Here is a 22,394-nt window from a genome sequence, read left to right on the forward strand (position 1 = left end):
ACTTAAAAAAAATAATTTAGAAGTGCAAAATGCTTTAAACTGCTTATTTAAACGCCGCCTTAGGCTAGAACAGGTCCTGACAGTCGTGGGTTTATACGACTGCTTTATTTATGGCTCCCTCAGAGCTGGGGTGGCGGCGCGCTCCTCCGGCCGCCAGGGGGCGCTGCCGCCGCAGGGGCGGGGCGGGCCCAGCGTCGCCGCCGTTGCTACGGGCGGGCCGGGGCGGCCTCCTCCGCCGCCGCCCGCTCGGCCGTGCCCGCCCGCCGGGCCGGGGCAGCCGCCAGCCTTGCCCCTGAGGGATCCCCCGAGGATCGGGCGTCGGGTTGAGGTGGTCGTCGAGGCCAGCGCCGCGGAGCCGGCCTCCGGCGGGGCGGCAGCGGGCCCCGCGGGCCCGGAGGTCAGCGGTCTCTCCTCAGCGGTGAGCGTATCCGTGGGCGGGGAGGCGGGGGTGTAGCGGCCCGTGGGGGCTGCCTCTGGGCCCGTCGGTGCCCGCGGCCGCGGGCAGTCTGGTCCGGCCCCTCCCGGCCTGGGGCTGGCGCGGCCGCTGCCGCTCGCTGTGGCGAAGCGGGAAGGTGAGAAGGTGAGGCGTGAGGAGCGGGCAAAGCTGCCCCTCCTGTGTGGGCGGCGGAGGAGGCGGGCGGCTTCACCAGGGGACAGAAATAGCATTCTGGTGTGCTTTGACAGGATTTTGCATTTCCAGTGTAGGAAATGTAGCCTTGCAGGTGGGTAGTTTGGTTTGCAATAACTGTAGAACAAGGACGTGCTTCCCCCCTAAGCAGAAGCTTGCCTGGAACCCCAATTCCGTATCCCTAAAACTACTCCTCAGATACATTCTGAGGTTCAGCGGCAGTGGCCGGGGATGGGCGCAAAGCAAGAAGAGGTGGCAGCGATCTCCCCGCTGTGAGATCAGGGTAGAAGCTGACATCACTGGAAATTTCCTGGCCTCTGGCACCAAGTGCTGTGGGCAGCCTGGAGGCTGGTTGTTCTGGTGACTCACTGTACGGCAAGGAGAAAAGCTTTGGTTTATGTGCAGTTTTAATTTCCTTTCATGCTAACGGTATACGTGACCTTTTCTTAAAGAAGGCTGTACACAGCCATGATGCCTACAGCAGTGAGGAAGTCAGTTCACTGCTCAGCTTTTGGGGAAGAAAAACCCCAAAACATTGGTTTTCTAACAAGGTCACTTTAAGGTTTGGATTGTTCTAGAGGGAGGTCTTGTGGCTTCCCAATTAAGGAGAATAGTTTGCGGCTCAATAACTTTTCTTTCGTATGTGTTTCTCTCGGGGAAATCCAGGTATCCCACCTCTTGAAATTTTGCAGACAATGTATCTGCCTACGCATACACCTGCCCTTCATTTTCAACTAAAGACTAAGCTGTCTTCAGTTCCCACATCTTTCTGGCTTGGTTATAGCCCCGTGAACCTATGGGGTAAGCAAGGGAAGGACACTATGCTGTGAGCAACATTTTGTATGGAGCGGCATCCATATCTGGTACCTGGGGGAGAATGAGTACTCCAAATGGATTCCCTCAGCACTCAGGGGCGTGTGTTACTCGGAGCACGGAAGGTGGGGCAGTACAGGACCTGCACGCTAAAAAAGCTGGCAAGGCAGCAAAGAAGGAGGCTGGTGGCAATGGGGTACTTACCTTTGAGGGTCCTCCAAGTGTAGGCACCTCTTCAAATGAAACCTTAAAACTTCTACCCAGTGAACTTAAAGCTAATATGAAAATTAAATCGATCACTCCAAGGCCTCCTCGGAAACCCCGGCTGGAGCGTGCTGCATCTCTGGATGAGAAAAGCTGGAGGAGGTGGAGGCGGTTTAGAACGAGTCAGGAAAGTCTGACTGATCCCAATGAGACAAGTTCCTCAAACGGTTCTCTGCAGGAAGCGTCCCTCAGCCCTCCCGTCAGGGGGAGGGCAAGCCCCTGCCAGCAGAATTCCTTGCAGAGTTCACCTGATGCCTCGGAAGACAGTCCCATGGGAAAGAGCAGAGGAGGCACCTCCGACCTGGGAAAACGAGCCTCTGAGATCTCCAGTGCCTTTGGCGGGCTTCTGCGGGGGAAGGCGTTTGCAGGCGGCAAACCCCGTCTGTCCCAAATAATGCCGGCTCGACCTCTCCCACCCATGGAGCTCAACGTGGCCTCTCACACACTGAGGACAGCAAATAGGATTGACTCAGATTATATGGATTATCGACATTATTCTCAGCACAAGTTTGGGAGGGTAAGCAGCAGCCTGAGCGACACCAGGCTACATGGCAACGGGATGGTCTATGATAATTGCTCCACAGACTCCATGAAATCCACGTTCAGCCTGCTCACTCCCATTCGCTCGAAGGATGTTCGAAGCAGGTATGTCCCCCAGCTTCTGGTGGCAAAGTTTGGGGTGTGTTAGCAGGGAGCCAGCTGCCCCGCGGAATCCTGCTGGGCAGAGGCAGGGAGCTCTAGACTGACTGGTAAAGCACAGTTGTTGTTCTGTGTTGTTTAACCTGCTGGGGAGGCTGGAAACAGTTTGAAGATGAAGAGATTAGCACAAATACTCTATATTTGCTCCTGTCAGCTGGGTATTGTTTTTCATAAATAAAAGTTTGATTTGCTGTCAGCCTGCTTGTAACATTTAAGTAATCTGTTCTGAAAATTAGGAAACAGTAGCTGTGTATGCTGGCAGTTGGGAAGAACTATTTTTTTAAAAATCTAAAAGTACGTTGGGCTTGTGCTGAAATGTTAAATGGTCGGGAAAACACCCCAATATTTTAGCTGTTGTGAAGTACGCGCAGTACTATCACAATCCTGTAAGGTGCTGAGGGTCCTCTGCAGATGTTGAGCTTGTTTGGCCTCCGGCAGGATCAGATCATGTACTGCGAACTGCTTCAGTGTCCCACAGGAGCTCCTCTGCCCCAGGTTTTTCAGGAATCTCTTGAGGAAGAGTGTGATTCCACTCAGATCTTAGCACTTTCTCCTAGTGTGGCCCTGATCTCTTGTTCTGGTTACTCATTTGTTTTCATTCTTAGTTAAGTTTAGATTATTGATTGGAGAGAACTGAGGTGGGTATGTTCATCTGCTCGTTGGTGTATCAAATCCTCTTGTGTTGGCTGCAGACACTTGGTTTGTGAAGACCAGCCAGCACACAGCACAAACATGAGTGTTTGCAACGAATGTTATTGATAATACTGCAGGTCAGGAAACGTTAAAAACTAAAGGATACGAAGTACTCAGCTAAAGGGTGTATGTCACAGACACACAACAGTCTGCAAGACCTTGAGGGATCAGTCTGCTCATTGATCCAAGGAGTGAGAGTCACTGGTACAGGGGAAAATAATTCTGAGATAAATTAAAGGGTTAGTAACTGGTAAAAAAGCCCCAAAGTGAGATCGTTACTAGTTTGCCACGAGAAGTTTTTTTTCACTTCTCTCTGCAAATCTGTTGGAGTCAGGTGAGCAGTTAGGTAGACCAGTGGGTTGCACAGCGTTCCCTGACATCATGTTGTCATCATTTGCAGAGCTTAGGCAAGATTAAAGATTCTTACTCAGCTTGCAACCCTTTTGCCAATACCCCTTGCTCTTGTAAGCAAAGCAGCATGTCCTTTGGGGTGGCAGGTGGTGCGGGGCAGATCTATCCTTTTTGAATGTGATATTCTTTTAGACCGCGGACTCAATAAATCCTTTACTTGAAAGCGAATTTGGCGAGCTGAATTGAAGGAAGAGTGTGAGTTTGAATCTTTGATTAGGAGTGACTTGGTGCCAGAACATTGGGAATGATTGAACTATTTTAATCTTTTAAGTAAACTGAGCTGCTTCAAGATACTCAAATACCAAACCAATCTCTTGATTTTGTGTCTGTGGTAAGTGCTAGGGGGATTGAAGACTTCGGATGGCTTAAGTCTTCTCATCACAGAACCTGTGCAGCATCAGTCTCACTGTCATACTCATGTCCTTTGAAAAGGCTGGTTTATGACAATAGTTTTGTTTTCTTGCATACGATCCATGATCTTTATATAACGGCTGGAACTCTGTAAGGAACTTTAGGCAAGCAGAACAATATATAAATACTAAATGCCATTTTCGTGAGCTAAAGGTATGTTCTTGATTAACTCAAGATTCAAGCATTACAAATCATTATTCCAACTGTCATGCTGTTTCCTTAGATGCTCTTTTATGGGTCTTCTGTCCACAGAAGTTATTTGGAAGGCAGCCTTCTGGCGAATGGTGCCTTACTGGGAGCAGAAGAACTTAGCAAATATTTTCCTGATCGGAATATTGGAATTTTTGTGGCCACCTGGAACATGCAGGGTCAGAAGGTATGTGCACAGAAGTCTCCACGGGTCTTTTGGCAGTGGTAAAGTTACCCCATCTTTACTGCAAGGTCTGGTGCGATGTTTTTTTTTCTGTTCATGACTATGTTCCTCATCAACTTGAGTTCATTGTCTTTATCAAATTACAAGGCCCGCTCGTGCATGTTCATCTTAGTGAGAGAGTCATTGTAATGGGGTTCCTCAGGTATTAGGTATGAAAGCAGTGAGCTTGCTAGTGCCACTCCAGCTTTTTGTGGCAGCTTCTTTACGCTCCATTGCAATTAGGGTCATGTGAAGATGACTGGCGATTTAGTGCTTATGATGAGAACGTCTCTGGTGAAGCACACAGCCTCCTTCCTACATCTTTATGTAGCCTAGGAATTCAAGATTGATTCTACCAGGTGTCTGAGAAGCTATGCTTGGAGGAACACAAGAAACCCCGGGGTGTTTGGTAAATAGCCTATGAGCTTGGTAAAAAGTAAGCATCACAGGAAATTAGAAACATCACATTACTGGCCCCCATGGCTGAACTGAGGAATCCTGGTTACTGCTGGAGCAACAGCAGTTGAACTCTGCCTTGCGAAGGAGAATTTTTAGTATTATCACTTAACCTATTTTTTGAAGACTGAATTTTTTGCATAGGGAACTTGTAGCTTGGACTTTACTTGTACTTTTCTAGTAAATCTTTGCATAACTAATATTGCTGTTTTATCTTTTTTTTTTCTTTTAATACTAGGAACTTCCAGTGAATCTGGATGACTTCTTATTACCAACAGATCCTGACTACGCCCAGGACATGTATGTCATTGGGGTTCAAGAAGGCTGTCCAGACAGGTAGCAAATACAATGTAATGAACCATCCTCTTTTATTGTTAACTAATTACTTTGTTTCTAATTAGTCTGTAAATAGCCTCCGTAATACTCTTAATGTTCTCAACAAACAACCCATTTAATAAGACTCAGAATTGCGTTGCATGAGCACCAGAGAAAATGGGTTTTGGAGGAAAATGTCACAAAAATCTGTAAATGTAGAACTTGGTCCTGTTGTCAGGGGAGCTAATAGTGAAACTCTGGTCTGATTTCTGTGGGCATCTCACTGTAGATCCGAGCTGGCTGTGAGCGAGCTCACGGGCTGGCTGTTAGCGTTAGCAGCCACGTGCTCGTTAGTACATTGCAGCAAATGTCTAGTCTGTCTGAGATTGACCAACCCTAGAAGAGGGCTTGAAGCCTCATGTCAGACTCTGCTTTTTTAGGGTACCTTCCCAGTGGGGCTTTCTTTTCCTCAGACGTGCAAGCTGCTCGGTGCCGTGGCAGTAATACTCTCTCCCCAACATGCAGAGCCTGCTGCATGCATGTGTGGAGTTACACGTCAAACTGACTAGCCTTCACTGCAGCATCGCTGTGGCAGTGGAGGTTTTGCTTACGCTTATTTGACATTCTTTATGAGAGGGATCGCTCTGTTTTCATGATGCTGATCTCCTTTCCTGGTTATTGTCTCTTGTGCTGTCCTTGTGATCCAGCTGTTGTTCTTTCCTGCAGAAGAGAGTGGGAGATCCGCCTGCAAGAGACACTAGGCCCCCACTACGTCATGCTCTACTCTGCTGCACATGGGGTGCTGTACATGTCAGTCTTCATTCGGAGGGACCTGATCTGGTTCTGCTCAGGTGTGTGGTCCAGTAAGAGCTGGAGAGCGGGGAGGTGAGAGGACTGCTGCCATCAGGTGTCTTGTCCTTTTCTCCAGGGCTGTCCCTTGCCTAACTGCCCTGCTAACTGCCTCTGGAGGCTTTTCAGTAACAGCAGCTTCTTTTTCTCCTTCCAGAAGTAGAGTATGCCACGGTGACAACTCGAATCGTATCTCAGATCAAAACCAAGGGAGCTCTGGGAATCTGCTTCACATTTTTTGGGACCTCCTTTCTCTTCATCACCTCCCACTTCACATGTGAGACATTTACAGTCTTGTTAGAAGCATGTCCTCATTGAGGGAGGAGCGGGGCTGCTTTACAAAGGTAAAAAATCTGCAGTGGGATAGAGGAACAGGACAGATGGAAGTCAAAGCTCAAGATTGCTGAGCTGAGAACAAGGGAGGAGGATTTTTTGATGGTAAACTTACAGAAGAACTGTGTTTAGAAAACCAGAAATGAACTCTGCACAATTTATCCCTTTTTCCACACTTTCTGTTGTTATTTTTCAGTCTGTATGTTCCCTGGGTCAGTGTTACATTTTACACGTGAAAAATATCTGATGTCCTTTGGAAACTCCTGTTATAACTAAAAATGGTAATTGAATGAAAATGGTGCATCGTTGGCAGTAATGGGAATTCTGTCTTTCAGCTGGGGACAGTAAGGTGAATGAGAGGAAACTGGACTACAATAAAACCATTCAAGCCCTTACACTTCCCAAGAACGTTCCGGACACAAACCCATATCGATCCAGTTCTAGTAAGTCTGAAACCACGCTTGTGTGGAAGCCTGGGTGAACAGAGGTTGCGCATTGTCTTCCAGTCTACACTAAGGAAGAGAGAATGAGAGTGCTAATTTGAGATGGTGTATAAAGAGACCACAGGTCTTTTGTCTGCGGATGGTTATTAGTCACATTATTACTTTTTTTAGGTGGGACATAATTTTGGGGGGAATTTGAGAGAAGAAGTTGAAATGGAGGGGGAGAGAGAAAATTCAAAAGGAATTTTCATGTGATGTATTGTTTTCCTCAGAACAGCAGTTAGATAATCTTGGGGTAATTTTTATCAATATTATGGATGTGTTTTGCTTTCCAGGTGTTGTCTAGAACAAGTAGGAATTACTTGATTTCAAAACTTACGACAAAGAATATTATTCCAATTTGCATATACACTGGTCAGCGTATTGTTTGCCAAATTCCACTATTTTTTCTTAATACTGTGCTGTTAACATCACGTCTAGATACATAGCTGAGCCCTTTTTCTAGAAAGATGAATTTACTCTGTCTGCAGTGTAGCATTAGGTTTTTGTGTTCATACTATTTTTTGGTCCCATTGATAGTTTGGTCTCTTTTCAGTTTTTTCTATAATTTTTAAAATTTCTGTTCTGTTTTCTGCTGGTTTCTTATTAGCACATTCTGTGATGGTCACAGGCAGAAAAACATGCTCAAGTATTGTATCTCGTGGTAATAAAGAAAAGAAAGTTAAAAGAAAGAATTTACGCCTGTTCCTTGAACATACCCAGCAGCGCTCTCAGTAAGCTCTGCATCATACAGCTCTCACTTCGAAAGAATTAAGTGAGTTTCATTTTAATGAGGGTGTGGCTACATCACATACTTTAATTTTCCTCAAAAGTAAAAGGAGATTCAAGGAAGAAAAGTTTGGGATTTTTTTTTTTTTTGCTTTCAGAACTTTTCAAGATGTTTACCTTCATACTGAAACTTTTGGCTTGGATTTGCAGGTGATGTCACAACTCGATTTGATGAAGTATTCTGGTTTGGTGACTTCAACTTCCGACTAAATAAGGATCGTGAGACTGTGGATTCCATCTTGAACCAGAACCCAGGAACAGACGTGTCCAAGCTACTGGCATATGACCAGCTTACTAGTGAAATGAGTAGGGGTGAGGGACAGCTGTTTTTCTCCCTAGCCACCAGGAACAGAGAATAGAAACAATTACAGCCAAATTCCTATTTCCTAAAGACCTTTCCTGCTTTCTCTTGTTAAGTTCCCTAAGAAAGGAAGTCAGCAGTTGTCCAGTACAGTGGCAGTCTGCACAAGGGATATTTTGCTATAGCATTTTGCTCTACACAGTGTAATCTCCTGAGCCATTTACTGCTCTGTTTCAGCTGACTCCTCTATAAACTGGACATCATTCTGTCACAGCATCGAGGGCGTTTATATTTTAATAGATAGCATTGCAAAGCATCATGAGCTTTCAGTGGAAGGGGAAGTGTTCTTTGTTTAAATAGCCGCTGGCTATTTTTTTATCCTCACTATGTAAGAACTTGAGCTTGCTCCCTTTCTGGAGCCCAAGCCCAGGTTCTTCTAGTCGTGTATGTACATGGTGGCTGTTTCTAGCCGGCGTTAGTTCAACAGTGTTGAATAAACACAGAAAGTGTGCCGGCTTCATAGGAAGGAGGAATTTGTTGTTCATGCTGTTCTCCCCTTCCCTTACAGGGTCTATTTTCAAAGGATTCCAAGAGGCTGACATTCATTTCCGTCCTTCCTACAAGTTTGACATAGGAAAGGACAGCTATGACACCACTTCCAAACAAAGGACTCCTTCCTACACGGTAAGAGATGATTTCAGAGCAGCGTGCTTGGAAGGGATGCTCAGCCTCACATGTGCCTCTAAACAGGACTCTCACCTGTGAGAAAAAACTGCCTTCCACAATCGGTCTGCATGAGATACCGTCGTGCTGAGATTTGTTGCTTAAGGGCAACAGGGCATATGGAACCGGTTTGGAAGAAAGGACTGTTCAGTCTGTGAGCACAGGGCGAGTTTGGCACAGGCTGCTAATCTTTGTTTTCCCTGCCTTACCTCCTGTTCCAGTGCAATCTCCCGTGCTCAGAGCCGGGCACAGAACTGCTACTGGGACCAGACACACATTCTTCATGAACGTATCCCCATCCAAGACACTTCATTAAGTGGAGTGTGATAAATGAATGGCTTTGTGTCTTGAGAACCAGTGCTTCTTTCCAGGGTGGATGTGCAAAGGGAGTTACTGTCAGTCTCCCCTCTCTCTCTGCCTCCCAGGACCGAGTTGTATTCCGCAGCCGGTACAGAGACGACATCCAAGCTGTCAAGTACTCATCTTGTCCTGTGATCAAAACTTCAGACCATCGGCCTGTATTTGCCTTGTTTCGTGTGAAAGTGAGGCCTGGCAGAGACAAGTGAGTACCTCCTTACCATTCTGTATGATTGCACATGGCTCCAGCGATCCTGAGCATATGCTCCCGTTTGGAGTTTGTCCTCTCAGGAGAGTCCCTGAAATAGAGTTTATCCCACGTAGCTCTCTGCATCCTGTTTGGTTCTTACCCAATATATGTTCTCAGCGGTCAGAGCAGTAAGAGTGCTTAAACCTTGCACTGACATCTGAAATCCCTGCTGCCAGGTCCGTTAATCCTCCTGAGGGAGATAAACAGAGTCCATTGCCATGGACTATAAATCTGTTTCATCTGAGATGGAGCTCTCTGTTTTGCGTGTCAGCATGGACAGCTTTCCTTTTCTGTTCCTCTTTCCCTCTTTGGGATCAGTGCAATTTTCTCTCCTCAGTGGTGGCTGCATTTCAACATAGCTGTACATCAGTGGAGTATTTTGACATCCTCCCAGTTGCTTGACGCCCCACTGGGCTGCCACGCTAGTAGAACTCCTTAGAAAATTTGGTGAAGTGACTGAAATTTAGTTTCTTTTCTGTGAGTAGCGTGCTCAGGGATTTCAAGACCCAGGCATCTAGAAAATGGTAATTTCCTAAAGCACCTGATCAACAGTGCAGTTAGAATTGGGATTTTTTTGTTGTTTATGAGTATTCAATACCCATTAAATAGAAGTATTGCAGAGTCTGTGAAGCTGGGCTCTAGGGTTTCCTTCTGGCCTCTCTGGGACAGACCAAGGTAAGAACTGTTGTGCATGAACCGTACCAGTGCACACCACCAAGCTAACAGCAATCTAGTTTAGCTTTTCAAATGAGTGTTTTTTGGTTCAGTGTCATAAAGAATGCCTTCCATATATGTCCCTTATGAATGCAGGCACACTCCTGCTTGAATTGAAAGTACATTTGCCTTTTGCAGCCAATATTTTCCTTCATTTAAATACATTGTGGAAAACCTTAACTTGTTGCTGTGGAGTAAGAACTTTGTTTTGCCCATTTTCTCCCACAGCAGTAGCTGAGAGCCTTAAGAAAGTAAAAATTAGGTTTCTGGCCTTTGTTGGATGAACGACTTGGGAAACGTTGGGCAAACAAGAAGAATGTATTTGTGCCCTGATCTAATTGCTTGTGTTTATATCGTAGCATTCCACTTGCTGCAGGGCAGTTTGACAGAGAACTCTATTTAATCGGAATAAAGAGGCGGATTACAAGGGAACTTCAGAAACGGCAGGAGCAAAAGGACCAAAAATCCAGCAGCATATGTAGCATTTCCTGAGCTGAGAACTCTGCAATGCTTGTGTTAGAGGTGCCCGGAAGGAGGATTTCAGGCCACAGCAAACTCTGCAGGGAACTGTCTGCTGAAGCACCTCTGGCAACTGCTGTGGCTTGTGAAGAATGTCTTAAACCTCATCCTGGATTCATTTGCATGAGCTGATCCATGTAGCTCAGGTGCTTTTGCTGAAGAAAATGGAGTCAGTTATTTAGGACATCCATCCCAACAGGTATAATCGCTCTATATTTAACTGTACTATCTCTGGAAACAACTGGATGCAGTCTCTTGGTTCTAAGATGACTCCACAGAGGGGGCATAGCTTCTGGAATTGGCATGACTGGGGGTAGGGGACCTAAGAAAAGCCTGCAGAAAGGTAAAAACTTTTGTCTGATTTGATCTGGTTATCTTCCATATGCTGTGGGGTTAGGTTTTTCCTCCTTATCTGTAGCCAACTGTATGGCATTCTCTAAAATGCATAACAGGGACCAGTTAGGGGCCTTGGGCAGTTTTACGTAAGGACGGTGATCCTGCATTGGGCTTTTTTGGTCCTCTACAGCAGGATCTGTGTGAATGTACTCCTGTACATTTGAAGTTTAGAAACTTTGCCTTTCAATAATTATTCTACAGGCCTTCTGTTACTAAGGGGGTAAATATCAATCTCTCACACCATAGATTTGGCTGTTGAGACTGCTTGAAGCATTCCCTTCCTTAATTCACTTGCCCTCCCCAGGGGTGACCCAACACTACCTGCCTTCAGCAGCAGGACACTTGACTTGACAATAACAGCCTAAGTACAGCTCCTGTATAATGCTTCACCAAAGTGATCTGAGATGTCAAGTGACTACTAGGGAAGTACGCGGAGAAACTGCAGCAAGTCAGATCAGCGCAGTTCCATTACCTCTGACTACAGTTAATTTTTTTTATTTTTCCAATTCAGTGAACTGTGAATAACTTGCTATTTTTAAGTAGTGTTGTCTTAAGGCTAAACATACTACATGGACCAGTATGGCACTGGTAAAACGTTAAGTACGGCTAATACTTAAAAACTCTTCATGGGCACAGATCGGCTGGATCATTAATCACCTTAGTACATAAAACACCATGCAAGCAACTTGGAGCAAGTGCTGCTAACTATGCAACCTGTCCAAGACAGAGCTTCTGTTCTGCGGTACAAACATTTATGGCACTGACCTGGCTGTAGCCATCAGGCATTTGGATTTCCTTTCTTTTTAAAGGAATAAAAATAAATTAATGCAATACATTTCATGAGAACCAGCTCTTATTGCAGGGTTGTCAGAACTAGCGTTCTTTGACTGTGTGATGCATGCTAACCATTTGGGTCACCTGAGCCATTTGTCTTCAGCTGGAAAAGTGGGACAGATTTCTTTGGGATTGTTTGCACTGAACAGACAAAGCACGTTTCACCTACCAGTTCAAGAAACCCAGCCATTAGCTGATGAATTTCAGAACTCTTACTGCTTGCTCCAGTCATTTAGAGATCTCTTTATTTTCTTACAAACATACACAACAACTGAAGAGGACTTCCATACTGTGGGTTCCACAAGAAGCAGTGCAACATGTTTTCTCTTAGTTGCATGAGGAAAGGTAGGGGGATAAAGCAGGTAATAGCTGCCTCACAGTGCTCTGCTCCCAGTTTGATCGCTCCTTACAATACACATCTAGCCAGTGACGTGCTCCAACGCAGCTCTCTACATTTTTAAGCCTATATGGTAGGGGGTTATGTAAATCAAATGTTTTCTTCCTTTCTTTTGGGTCTCCATTTCTTCAGTGTGTCAAATGTGTGGCACTTAGCTTCGTGTCTTCCTGTGACATGGTATCAGTCACTTTCAAGACCATAAGGTTCCTCAGTGTTGTCATTTGGTTGATCTTGACTCCTTGCTGAGCGACATCTCTGCGGTGAGACTGATAATTATGTCTTCTTTTTGCAAGGCCTTAAGTTCATCCAAGTGACAACAAAGAAAGTCGGTACAAGTTTAAGGTGCAGCAGCAGCAACTCCTTTAATAGCGTTCTGTTTGTATACCAACTCTGGAGTAAAATGACTTTTATTCTTTAGCATAGTTCACTTGCAAGTGAAAAACCTAAAGAATAGGATCGCTTTAATTCTAGAGTAAGCGTCCAGGTAGCATTATGCAGAGTATCTCTGTAGATGAACTCCGCAGAAGCTCAGTTATGCCATAGGTGTCCTTTCCTCTGAGCACTAGCAAAATTATGAAGTTTCTTCCAGACATGTGACTTCTAGTAGTACTACAGGTGGTAAATTACACTGATGAAATGGATCCATGATGCTTATAACAAAACCTGGACTCAGGAAACTTGTTGCCTAACTTCACATGGATGATAACTAGCATTTTCCTAATTCAGTTTGACCAAGTCTTTTGTTCACCTTGGTAACAGCTATAAATATTCTTTGAATTCAGATAAATAAGCCACATTCTTTAACACACCGCCACGTTCCTCAGGAATGGCACAAACCAGGGCCCCCAGCGTGACAGCCACACTTTTCCTGCTGATACGATTAAGTGGTAACACACAGCAGTGACTTATTTCTCAGATACATGCTTTCAGTTGTAGCGATGAATATTTTGGCTTGCTATGTTCTCCCCAGTGCAAGAGAAGGCTGTATACACCCATCTTCTCTTGTAACCTACTCAGAGGTTCGAAGCACTCATCCAGAGCCAGGGTGGGCCTTTAAGCTCAGCGTAATGAGCTCTTCCCAGTCCAATGTTCTGAAGCAGCTTTGTTCAGCTGTAGCATAGGTCCACGTTTGCACCGTATACCTGGAAAGATGGGAGGGAAGGGCTTGCAGCAATATTATAATCTCAAAAACATTAAAAAAGAAACAAGTCTGTCAGACGTGCAGGATGCGCTGCTTTATCGGAAGAGCCGGTACACCCGAGGGAGTCGCCCGTCCTTACTGGAAAGCGCTGCCTGGATGTGTTCATAAGTGGGCAAATCTGTCAAGTCACCCAGTGCAGCCACAGCTGGTTTTTTATGAAGCATCTTAGTGACCACTCTCTTGATATCAGTAGATTTCACCTGACCTGCAGAAAAAAAAAAAAAAACAAAAACCAGAGTTGTGACAACTACATTCTAAGTAGCACGAGGCAGCTTTATTATGATGCCGAGTCAGACCCCATGCTCAGAAAACCAATCAGTAACTCTAGACCTTCTCTACTATTCTTCTGTTTTTTCCTTCCGACAAAAATAAACATTGTGCTAGCTTGCATGCAATTGAGAAGATCAGTTTGAAATACAGATCTGTAGTATTTATGCCTCCAGGCTTTCTAAGGCAATTCATCTGTGCTACAAGAGTATGTTGTAAGTTGCCCCACCCTGACTGTACCTACAGTTCAGTCAAAGCAAGGAAAAGCATTGTCTACTCACTGATCAGGGCACAGAGCTCATGAGGTAGCTTCCTTGTGTTTGTTGCCAACACTTGCCTTCCGACATCTTCAAAGATAACTGGCCGAGACTCAAGGTTCATCATGAGCATGGACTTCAGCTGCGTTTTCGCTCGCTCAAGTTCTACCTGTAAATAAGCAGCAAATACAAACGTTCAAAGAAGTCTGGCTGCTGCTCTCTAATAGAAGATACCATTTAAGAGTTCTGCAAACACCTTCCTCTTTGTGAAGATGTTGCTAAAGTTGCTATATTCTTTTACAGAAATAATTAACATGTGTATCTACAAAAATTCATCCCAGCAAGGCCAGTGCAATGCATTATTTCAGCTCAAAGACTATCTGCATAGTCTGCAAGTTAGGCTGCTGACCTCTCCTACTGCTCCTGCCATTAGAATGAATTCTCTTGTGATGATTTCCACCATCTCTCGGACCTAGGAAAAACAGATAATTGAAGGAGCATTAGAACAATGCTCTTCTGTTAACGTTACTCTCTGGTAATAAGTGGTGTGATTACTTCTTAAGGACACCTGTCTGAGTTCAGGACTATATACCTGTTTCGGATCTGCGCTGGCATGTATACACAGGAGACCTGTATCCTCGTAACTGTGGTGGTAAGAGGTTGCATTATACATCCAGTGGTGCCTGTGAGTATACAAACAGTATTTTAAAATCTAAAAAACAGAATTTAAATGTAAAGTTAATGCGGACAGCGAGTCCCCTCCTAGTGCCTCTTCAGGATTCTCAGCAGTGCCAATGAGAATTGTTAATCTCTGCCTCTGGCAATTTCTGCACGTGCCAGGTACCTCCTTCTCTTCACTTGCACCCTTGAGACCAAAGAGCAGTAGTACTGGTACCTCCTGCCAATTCTGTTAATATCCCCCAATTAAAGGATGGATTGGGCTAATGGAGGAAGGCAGGATTCCTGGTCACTTCTGCCTTTTACCTTCATCCTCTCAAAATGCCCACTGACAAATCAGTCCTGTGTGTTTCAAGCGGAATAAGCTGGTGTAAAACTTGGGGGCGTTGGCTTTCAAAACATGAAGCCTTCCATGGGAACGGGCTAGAGAAGACTGTTTCTGCTATCCCTTAAACAGAAAGGCAAACCAACCTGTTGAGCACATTGAGATACAGTCGGGTGAACATGCCCTTTCCAGGCCCTCCAGCTGAAAAAGAGCCACCACCTCCCATCATCATGTTTAATACCGCAAAGGGAATGAAATCTTCCTCCTGAAATGCAACAAGAAACTCAGTCAGCTAACAGCAGAGCTCTCAAGGGTCTGGGATGAGTAAAGAAGGAGGAAAAGAGTCAGAAAGAAACATGGCACAAGAAGAACGTAAAGGTAGGTGCCTTCATCAAACTGTCAGTGAAAAAGCTGCTTGTCTGTACCTGCCACAACAGCAGGAAGAGCGCCAACATCTACATCATCAGATCGTATCCTAGGATTCTTCAAGTACAGGGTGCCCAAACCAAAGGATTTTAGTTAATACTTACTAAGAATGAGCAGCTTTCTAACCCAATCATGATGTGGGTAAGCTCTGGGATGGGAGTAGGGCCCAGACTCACATCTGACATATCTTTTTCAACCTGTGGGAAGGGCAGACAAATTATTAGGATCCATTTTCACTCCTGTTGTATCAAGCTTGATACATTCCCAATAATTAACCTGGCACCCAAATAACGGTCGTCACGGCCAGTTTTGGCTCATATTCATGAGGAGTATATAATTTCAGAAAAGTAAAGCCTGTAGAGAAATCAGCTCAAGTCCAAATCTGAACCTCCAACAGACAGGAAGAGGCACGATGCCATCTCCACCTTCCTTTTACCTTGACAATGCCTCCTGTGTACTGAGCCACAGATCTGTCCACGTCCTTGGTTTGCCTGCTGCCCCACACCGGCTCCGCTCCAAGCAGATGTTTCTTCGCACACTCCACCAACTGCTCGTGATCAATTCCCACCCCAGCAAGCACCATCCTGTCTGGCGTATAGTAGTTGCGCAGGTACGAATGTAAGACTTCTCGATCAATTTTGTCAGTGTTTTCCACTGGGCAGAACCTGTTCAGTCCAACTGTATTGTCTCTGTAGGCGGCCTAAAAGGAAACAGATACATTAAAGTAACAAATATTATTTCACCTCCCTCCATCTAAACCTTCTTTTTCTGTTTCGGAATTATGCCTCAACAACATGTTGTCGTCCGTGTCGACAAAGGTAAGTTATAGATAGTTTTAGTTTAAGTTAACATCTTTCATGGGTGTAGACTGTAGGATTCCCCAGTGGAGGGACAGCAAAATTCTCGCTCTCGCCACAGAATTTAACTGAATAACAGAAAAATCTGTTTTCAGTACAATCTAAAATAAACCCTGAAGTTGAGGAAAAACTGAGGAAGAGAGTGCACATCTCATACAGGGGACTGCATGCGAGGTAGACTCTTCAGTGTTTTACCGCATGGATCATTTCTGTGAGCAGAGGCTCTGGATCAGGTCTCATATTCAAGTCTTCAAGCTCAAATCGTATAGCCGTTCGAGTCATCTCAATTTCTTCATCTGTAGTAAGAGATAACAACCACCATGAAAAATACCCAATTACTGCACAAGAACTTCTTGATGAGCACGATCTAATAAAAAATTTTGAAGTCTAATAGCAAGTCATGCATTGGGAGTCTTTTTTTGGAGACAGAGACTTATGCTCCCAGACCTGATAACCTGGGCTGTAGCACTACATCAGCCAGCAAGTTGACCACCGTGTCCAGGCCTTTGGCATCAGCAGAAACAGCGTACATTATGGTGTCCCTGCAACACAAGCAGATGGGTTCCATGCTCAGAAGTCACATCTACCATCATTCAATATCAAGAAATCACAGATAACAATAGTGGTCAAGCAGCTTTAAATGCTTTGAAAAGGAAATAGAACTGACTTTTATAACCCTTTTGCATTCACTTTTGTAGCTTTTTACCAAATGGATTTCTACCGCTTAGAAGCAAAAAGTGGCTTTTACTGTCACACACCAGAAAAAGCAACTGAGGGCTTGGAATGCTGACAGGTAACACAGCACAGAGGAGGAGCGTCGTACCTCGATGCCTGGCAGTCACAAATGCCTCCGTGCTTTTCTAAGGTGAGGAGAATTTCATCTTTGCTGCCAAACTGGGCTGTGGACTAAAAAAGAAGAAACCAGTGTTATGAATTAGTAAAGCCATAACTGTTTATAATCCTTTGGAGTAGCCCAGAACAAGCATCATCCTCTACAGTCTTTAAGTCAAACTGTTTGCTAAATACTCATTAAGTATTACTGGTAATAACTCACATGGAGGCGAAAGTGCAGCAGATTTTCAAAATATAATTATGGTCACAGTAATTAACTAGGAATACCATCACCATCTCTTTAAAGAGATCAAACCCACAGTGCCGCTGCAAGGAGCAGGCCCTGCCCTCGGCCACTCTGTCGAGTTGCCCCACCACTCGCCGCTGTGCAGATTTATGGTGTTTCGCACAGACTCCGGGACCCCGCTACAAGTCGGGTACTCACGGAGAAGGCCAGCTTTTCCAAGAAGTGAGAGATGCCACTGAGGTATTTCGCTTCATGTCTTGATCCCGAATTTATAAGAACTGGCGTTAAGAAGAGGAAAAGGTCAGCATGATTTTTTGCCCCGACTCGGTCCTTACACACACCTCAGGCACCCGGGGGAGGGTGAGATGTCCCGGCGGGGCCGGTGTCGCTGCCCCCCAGCTCAGGCCGTGGTAGCGGCCGGGCCCGGTACCCTCCCCGGGCCGGGCGCGGGTACTCACGGCCCACGGTGCAGAACTGCCCGAACTTATTCTGGGAAGCGACGCGCAGCCCGTTGTCCAACATCGTCACCCGCGTCTCGAATCGCTCCCTGCCCTCGGCCGCCGCGAAGACCGCCTTGGGCACGCCGGGCAGCGGGACGGTCAGCGACACGCTGGGGTAGGCGCCGCCGCCGCTGTAGCTCCGGCCGGCCGCCAGCCCGCACCTGCGGGAGAGCGGGAGCCGCCGTCAGGGAGGCCGGGCGCTGCATCCCCCGCTACCCCCATTCCCCATTTCCCCGCGAGTGACGGAGGGAGCGCTCACCGCCGGGCCGGGCCCCAGGCACCCCGCCGCAACCACGCCATGGCGGCCGCCATCTTGCCGTCACCAGGAAGCCTCGCCACCGCCCGGTGCACTGCGCAGCCGCGCTGCCCGCGCCCTGGCAATGAGTGGGCGGGGAAAGAGGCGTGGCTGAGTCCTCCCTTCCCGAGGAGGCGGGACTCGGCTAAGGCCGCGATTGGGTGAGGTTGTGGTGACCGCTCGCTAATTGGTCTGTTCTGAGCGAAGGTGGGGCCCGCTCTAAGGCGAGGCCCCGCCCCGTCCCGCCGCCGGTGGCGACCCGGGTCGCGGAGCGGTCATGGCGGCGGCGGGCGGGGGGCAGTCGGCGGCAGGCCCGGCCGAGCCCAACCCCTTCTCCTTCCGCGAGTTCGTCCGTAGCAAGGCCCGGAGCGGCGAGGAGGTGGCTGGCGCCCCCCAGGTAGGGCCCGGGTGGAGGCGCGGCCCGGTCCCCCGCCGCGCTGAGGTGCCCGTCCCGCGCCCACCTCAGCCCCTCTGCTCTCCTCTCCGCAGGCGGCGGGGCCCGGCCCGGGCCTCGGACCCCTCTTATTCCCGGATCCTGCGCTGCCCGGAGAGGAGGAGGAGGAGGAGGAGGAATGGAGCGGGAGCTACCGGCCCTTGGCCGTGGAGCAGGCCCATCTCGCCGCCGCGGGCCCCGCCTCGCCCTCAGCCGGTTCCTTCTGCGAGGCTGCGGGGCTGGCAGGCAGCGAGGATCCGAGCGTGGCCTCCCTCGGAGCCCCCCTGGGACCGGGCTTTCACTCCCTGCGGCAGCCCAGCTACGAGGAGGTGAGCGCCTCGGCCGGCCTCCCGGCACCTTTGGCAGGGCGGACGCGAACGTCACCTCTGGGCTCCGTCTTGTGTCAAGCGAGATTTGAGCTCCTGTATCTTGTTGTACAGAAACTTGGGGTCACCCTCCGGTGTTATTAAACTGTGCCGACAGCAGTGCTGTGCAACGCGCGGCAGCTTGTCAGGGATGCTTGCAGAAGAGAAGTAGGTCCGAAAAACTCTACAGCACGGGTCAGATTCGGTACCTTGTCTGTCCGGCTGCTGTTGGCATGGCCCGGGTGACTTCCTCAAGCTCTTCCCCTTGAGGTTGTATTAATTTAGAATTAACAGCATTTGATTAGTCACACCTGCGCCATGGTGCCACATTTCTGGCCCCATAGGGTTAGTGAAGTTAAATGGTTTTGACAGGGGAAAACTAGGCACAAAAGTAAGCTTGAATGTAATAGGAAGTGCCAGAGTTATAGCTGAATATTTCTCCTTGTACTGGTCTTGGAGTGTTAGTAGTGTTGTGAAACTACACCCTCATTTCTAATGAGAATTTTTACTTTTTAGCTAAAAGAAGAGAATGCCAGTTTGAGAAGCAAGATCAATAAGCTTCAGATTTTCTCTGAAACTCAAGCAGACAAGTGCGTAAGCCACAGTGTGGGGGAAAGTAACCACGTAAGCAAGGAGTTGTCTTAGAAGAGGTGCTCCCTGGAAACAGTCAACGTCTTTAAAGAAGAAAAATGTAGTTGAAATCTATGCTATTTATTAAAAAGCTTTAACAAACGTGGTTTTATTGAAAAAGGCTTGGAAAGTAAGTAGCAAGCTGATTATCTGATGAACGTGCTTGTGTGGCTTACGCTTCATGCAGTTTAGGTGCTCAGTGAATACAAGGGTAGAGCTTAGAGGATGCATTTCATAAAGCTTCAGATTATCAAAATAATGAATTTTGGTCTCTCTCCTTGGAAGCAAGGAAACCATTTTTATTTTTGCCGGTGGGCAAAAATATCTTGATATCGAGAGACTTGAATTTCCTGAGGTTAAATGGCCCGGTGCCCAATCTGGAGTAGCAGTTTCCTAAATTCCCATCTGAATCCCCTGCTCTGTGTTGCTCCTTGTATCGAGGCAGCTGGAATGTCTGTGGCAACAGGGTAACCGTTTGTTTCAGAATTACCCTTGTCTAGACTGATTGTGTACGGCCTTTCTGCATTCAGCTCCCGTTAATGTTCCCATTAACACTAGTGGATGTTGAGCAAAGGAATCCCCTGAGCTGCAGCCTAGAAGTGTACTTCTGTGGGAAGGCTTCATTTTTCTTGTAACTTGAAAGGATTAGTTTCTTGATCCTTCCCTATATTTCTTTTCCAAAGGTATTTAATGCTACAAGTGCTTACTGAACACTGTCTCTTGTTTTGTAAGGATGAGGAAGCTTGAAAGAAAGCTCGAGGAAAACAAAATTAAAGAAGAAAAAGAAGCGCAGGATTTGGAAGCCATGGTGCAGCATGTGGAACAAAACCTCCAGCTGATGACTGTAAGTGTTGGCCTTTGCCATAGCAGCAGAAGCTTGTTTGCAGTTGGAACTGTGCAGCTCCATTCCTTCTCCTTCCTCCCTCAGCAGAGCGAGGGAAGCTGAAGTGATTGCTTCACCCATGTGAGCACTGAACAGCTCTGACATGGGTTTGAACTCTTCCCTTCCTGCATCCCAGTCTAGAACTCCTTTCATTACCTAGAGTAAGGGAGGTCTTTGCAGAAACACCTTCAATTGCCTTTTTACAGCCTTCTGAAAACACCTCCTATATGAGCTCAGAGCTGCTTTTCCTGCTTGCTTTATTTATGTTGAGTACCTTTACCTCTTGTCCACAAAAAAAAAAGTCCATAATAGCTGGAGGTGATGGATGGCACTTGAAGATATCTGAAAGGAAAAATGGGGAGGAAATAGCTGATCAGACATGCCGGGGGCACTATCCCCATCTCGTAAAGCACTCAGAGCAAGGGGTGGTGCGACTCTGAGCCATATCGCTTTGTGTTGTATGCTGGATTCACACATTCCTACGTAGCTCAAACAGCCTGCTAGGTCTTAAGCACTGCTGTGGTATAAATAATCTCTATTCTATTTCAGAAACGGGCTGTTAAAGCAGAGAACAGTGCTACAAAACTGAAACAGGAAAATGCACTACTTCAGGTACGAAGCAGTATCATTAAGGCCTTGCTGAATGTACCAGGGCTGAAAACATAATGCCTTGAAATCAAGCCTAAAAAAGGGATGTTGAGAAGTGTTACCTACGCCTCGCTTTTCCTAGCAAATGCTGTGGAAAACGTTCTAGACTAGAACATTTCAGCTCTACGCAGACCGTTAACTCCACCTCTGGGACGCGCAGTACTTCACCTACAGCTATGCTGAGGTTTCGCGGGACGTTCAAACACCGCTCGATGTTTGGGAGCGTGAGCGCCAGTAATGCCGTGGGGCGAGTGGGAAGGTGCCTGGCAGAGGAGGGGGAGGAGCGAGGGAGACGCCACAGGTAGCTCAGCGCAGTCCGGCAGCGGTGGGCGGTAACACGGGGGTGCAGCTTCCGTCCGTTCTGTGGGAGTTGGAACGCCCCGTGCTGTGGCGCTGCCTTGGCTCTTTGAAAGAGGCAGACTTGAGGGCTGTCGGGCTGTCACAGGAGCGGTGCAAATGTTTTCAGTTTTCATAAAGGCTTCTGAATTGTACTTTTCTGTTGGAGACTCCCAGAGCTGGAGCACATTTTCTATAGGCAGCCTGGTTACAGGATCTTGCTGTACCTAACGCATTGCTGTATGAATGTATTCATTAGTTGCTTTCATTGTTAAGTATCTACCAGAGTTCTGCAGTTATTTTCATATAACGTTTTTGTTTGTTTCCACCCTAGATTCAGCTGAAGAATTACAAGACGGAGAACGAAGCCTTGAGATCAGGCCAGGCTGCAAGTCTGGCCGTGGTGAAACAAAACGCGGACGTTGCCTTACGGAACCTCCTCACGGTTATAACTAACTCCCGGTCCTCAATAAAGTGAGTCATTTGAAGAAAACTTCCCTAACGGTGCCCCAGATGCTTGTTTAAATAGTGAAGTCAGAACTAAGTGTCCCCAGTGGGGTTTTTTTTAGGATGGAAACTCGGGGTTTTGTATTCTGTATGCCAGATCAGCCTGGCCGTGTTCTTACTTACCTGCAGTGCAGTGTCTTTTCTTTGAAGCTTAGTTAATGAAAATAACTAGAATGTGTTAGGTCTTGGTTTTTTTAGTTCACGTAAAACCATTATACTTAGACCAAGTCCCTTAGACTTAGACTCAGTCCCTCATACTTCAGTTCTCTAATACTCCTACATTATGAAGACTTCAAGAAGTGAAGTCTTCAGTCCAGCCGGGGACTCCCCCCTCTCCTCCTCCGCCTAACGCCGTCTCTCTCCTGCGTTCCAGGCAGCTGGTCTCCGGAGCAGAATCGCTGCAGCTCGTCGCCGATCTCCTTAAATCAATAGACAGAATTTCTGAAATGTCAGAAGATGGACAGTAAACGGACTCAAACGGACTCAAAGGGAGAACTTTGCTTTCCTGCAGAAATCATTACTTAAAAGTTAATTTCTTATACTCAACCTCGTTGCGACGCTGTTGGTGCTCCTGCGGAACTGGCTCTTCCATCGCTGCCCGCCGCTCGGCCGCGGCCCCGGCTGGCCGAAACCCGCCCGGAGGAGACCGGGTTCCTCCTCCT

At 46.9% G+C, this 22,394-nt stretch overlaps 3 protein-coding genes across 3 annotated transcripts; 2 read left to right on the forward strand and 1 right to left on the reverse strand.

Moving 5' to 3' along the window:
* Positions 1–1,339: 1,339 nt before the first annotated feature.
* INPP5E (inositol polyphosphate-5-phosphatase E) lies at positions 1,340–11,650 on the forward strand. The gene is made up of 10 exons (XM_075112347.1): positions 1,340–2,350; positions 4,172–4,295; positions 5,026–5,123; positions 5,829–5,953; positions 6,109–6,228; positions 6,620–6,727; positions 7,706–7,867; positions 8,425–8,540; positions 9,005–9,141; positions 10,260–11,650. Exons 1-10 carry the CDS (start codon positions 1,506–1,508, stop codon positions 10,390–10,392), a joined length of 1,968 nt encoding a protein of 655 aa, XP_074968448.1. The 5' UTR covers positions 1,340–1,505; the 3' UTR covers positions 10,393–11,650.
* Positions 11,651–11,872: 222 nt separating this feature from the next.
* PMPCA (peptidase, mitochondrial processing subunit alpha) lies at positions 11,873–18,024 on the reverse strand. The gene is made up of 13 exons (XM_075112355.1): positions 17,895–18,024; positions 17,594–17,796; positions 17,334–17,413; positions 16,881–16,963; positions 16,505–16,599; positions 16,253–16,353; positions 15,637–15,900; positions 15,305–15,397; positions 14,921–15,039; positions 14,364–14,454; positions 14,181–14,243; positions 13,796–13,940; positions 11,873–13,452 (listed from the first exon to the last, which is right to left on the reverse strand). The coding sequence occupies exons 1-13, from the start codon at positions 17,945–17,947 to the stop codon at positions 13,283–13,285; spliced, it is 1,560 nt and encodes a 519-aa protein (XP_074968456.1). The 5' UTR covers positions 17,948–18,024; the 3' UTR covers positions 11,873–13,282.
* Positions 18,025–18,145: 121 nt separating this feature from the next.
* ENTR1 (endosome associated trafficking regulator 1) lies at positions 18,146–22,278 on the forward strand. The gene is made up of 7 exons (XM_075112356.1): positions 18,146–18,327; positions 18,420–18,692; positions 19,245–19,318; positions 20,091–20,202; positions 20,791–20,853; positions 21,560–21,699; positions 22,106–22,278. The coding sequence occupies exons 1-7, from the start codon at positions 18,208–18,210 to the stop codon at positions 22,197–22,199; spliced, it is 876 nt and encodes a 291-aa protein (XP_074968457.1). The 5' UTR covers positions 18,146–18,207; the 3' UTR covers positions 22,200–22,278.
* Positions 22,279–22,394: the final 116 nt, after the last annotated feature.

This window comes from Phalacrocorax aristotelis, chromosome 17, assembly GCF_949628215.1.
Source record: "Phalacrocorax aristotelis chromosome 17, bGulAri2.1, whole genome shotgun sequence".
In the NCBI taxonomy this organism is placed as follows: Eukaryota; Metazoa; Chordata; class Aves; order Suliformes; family Phalacrocoracidae; genus Phalacrocorax; species Phalacrocorax aristotelis.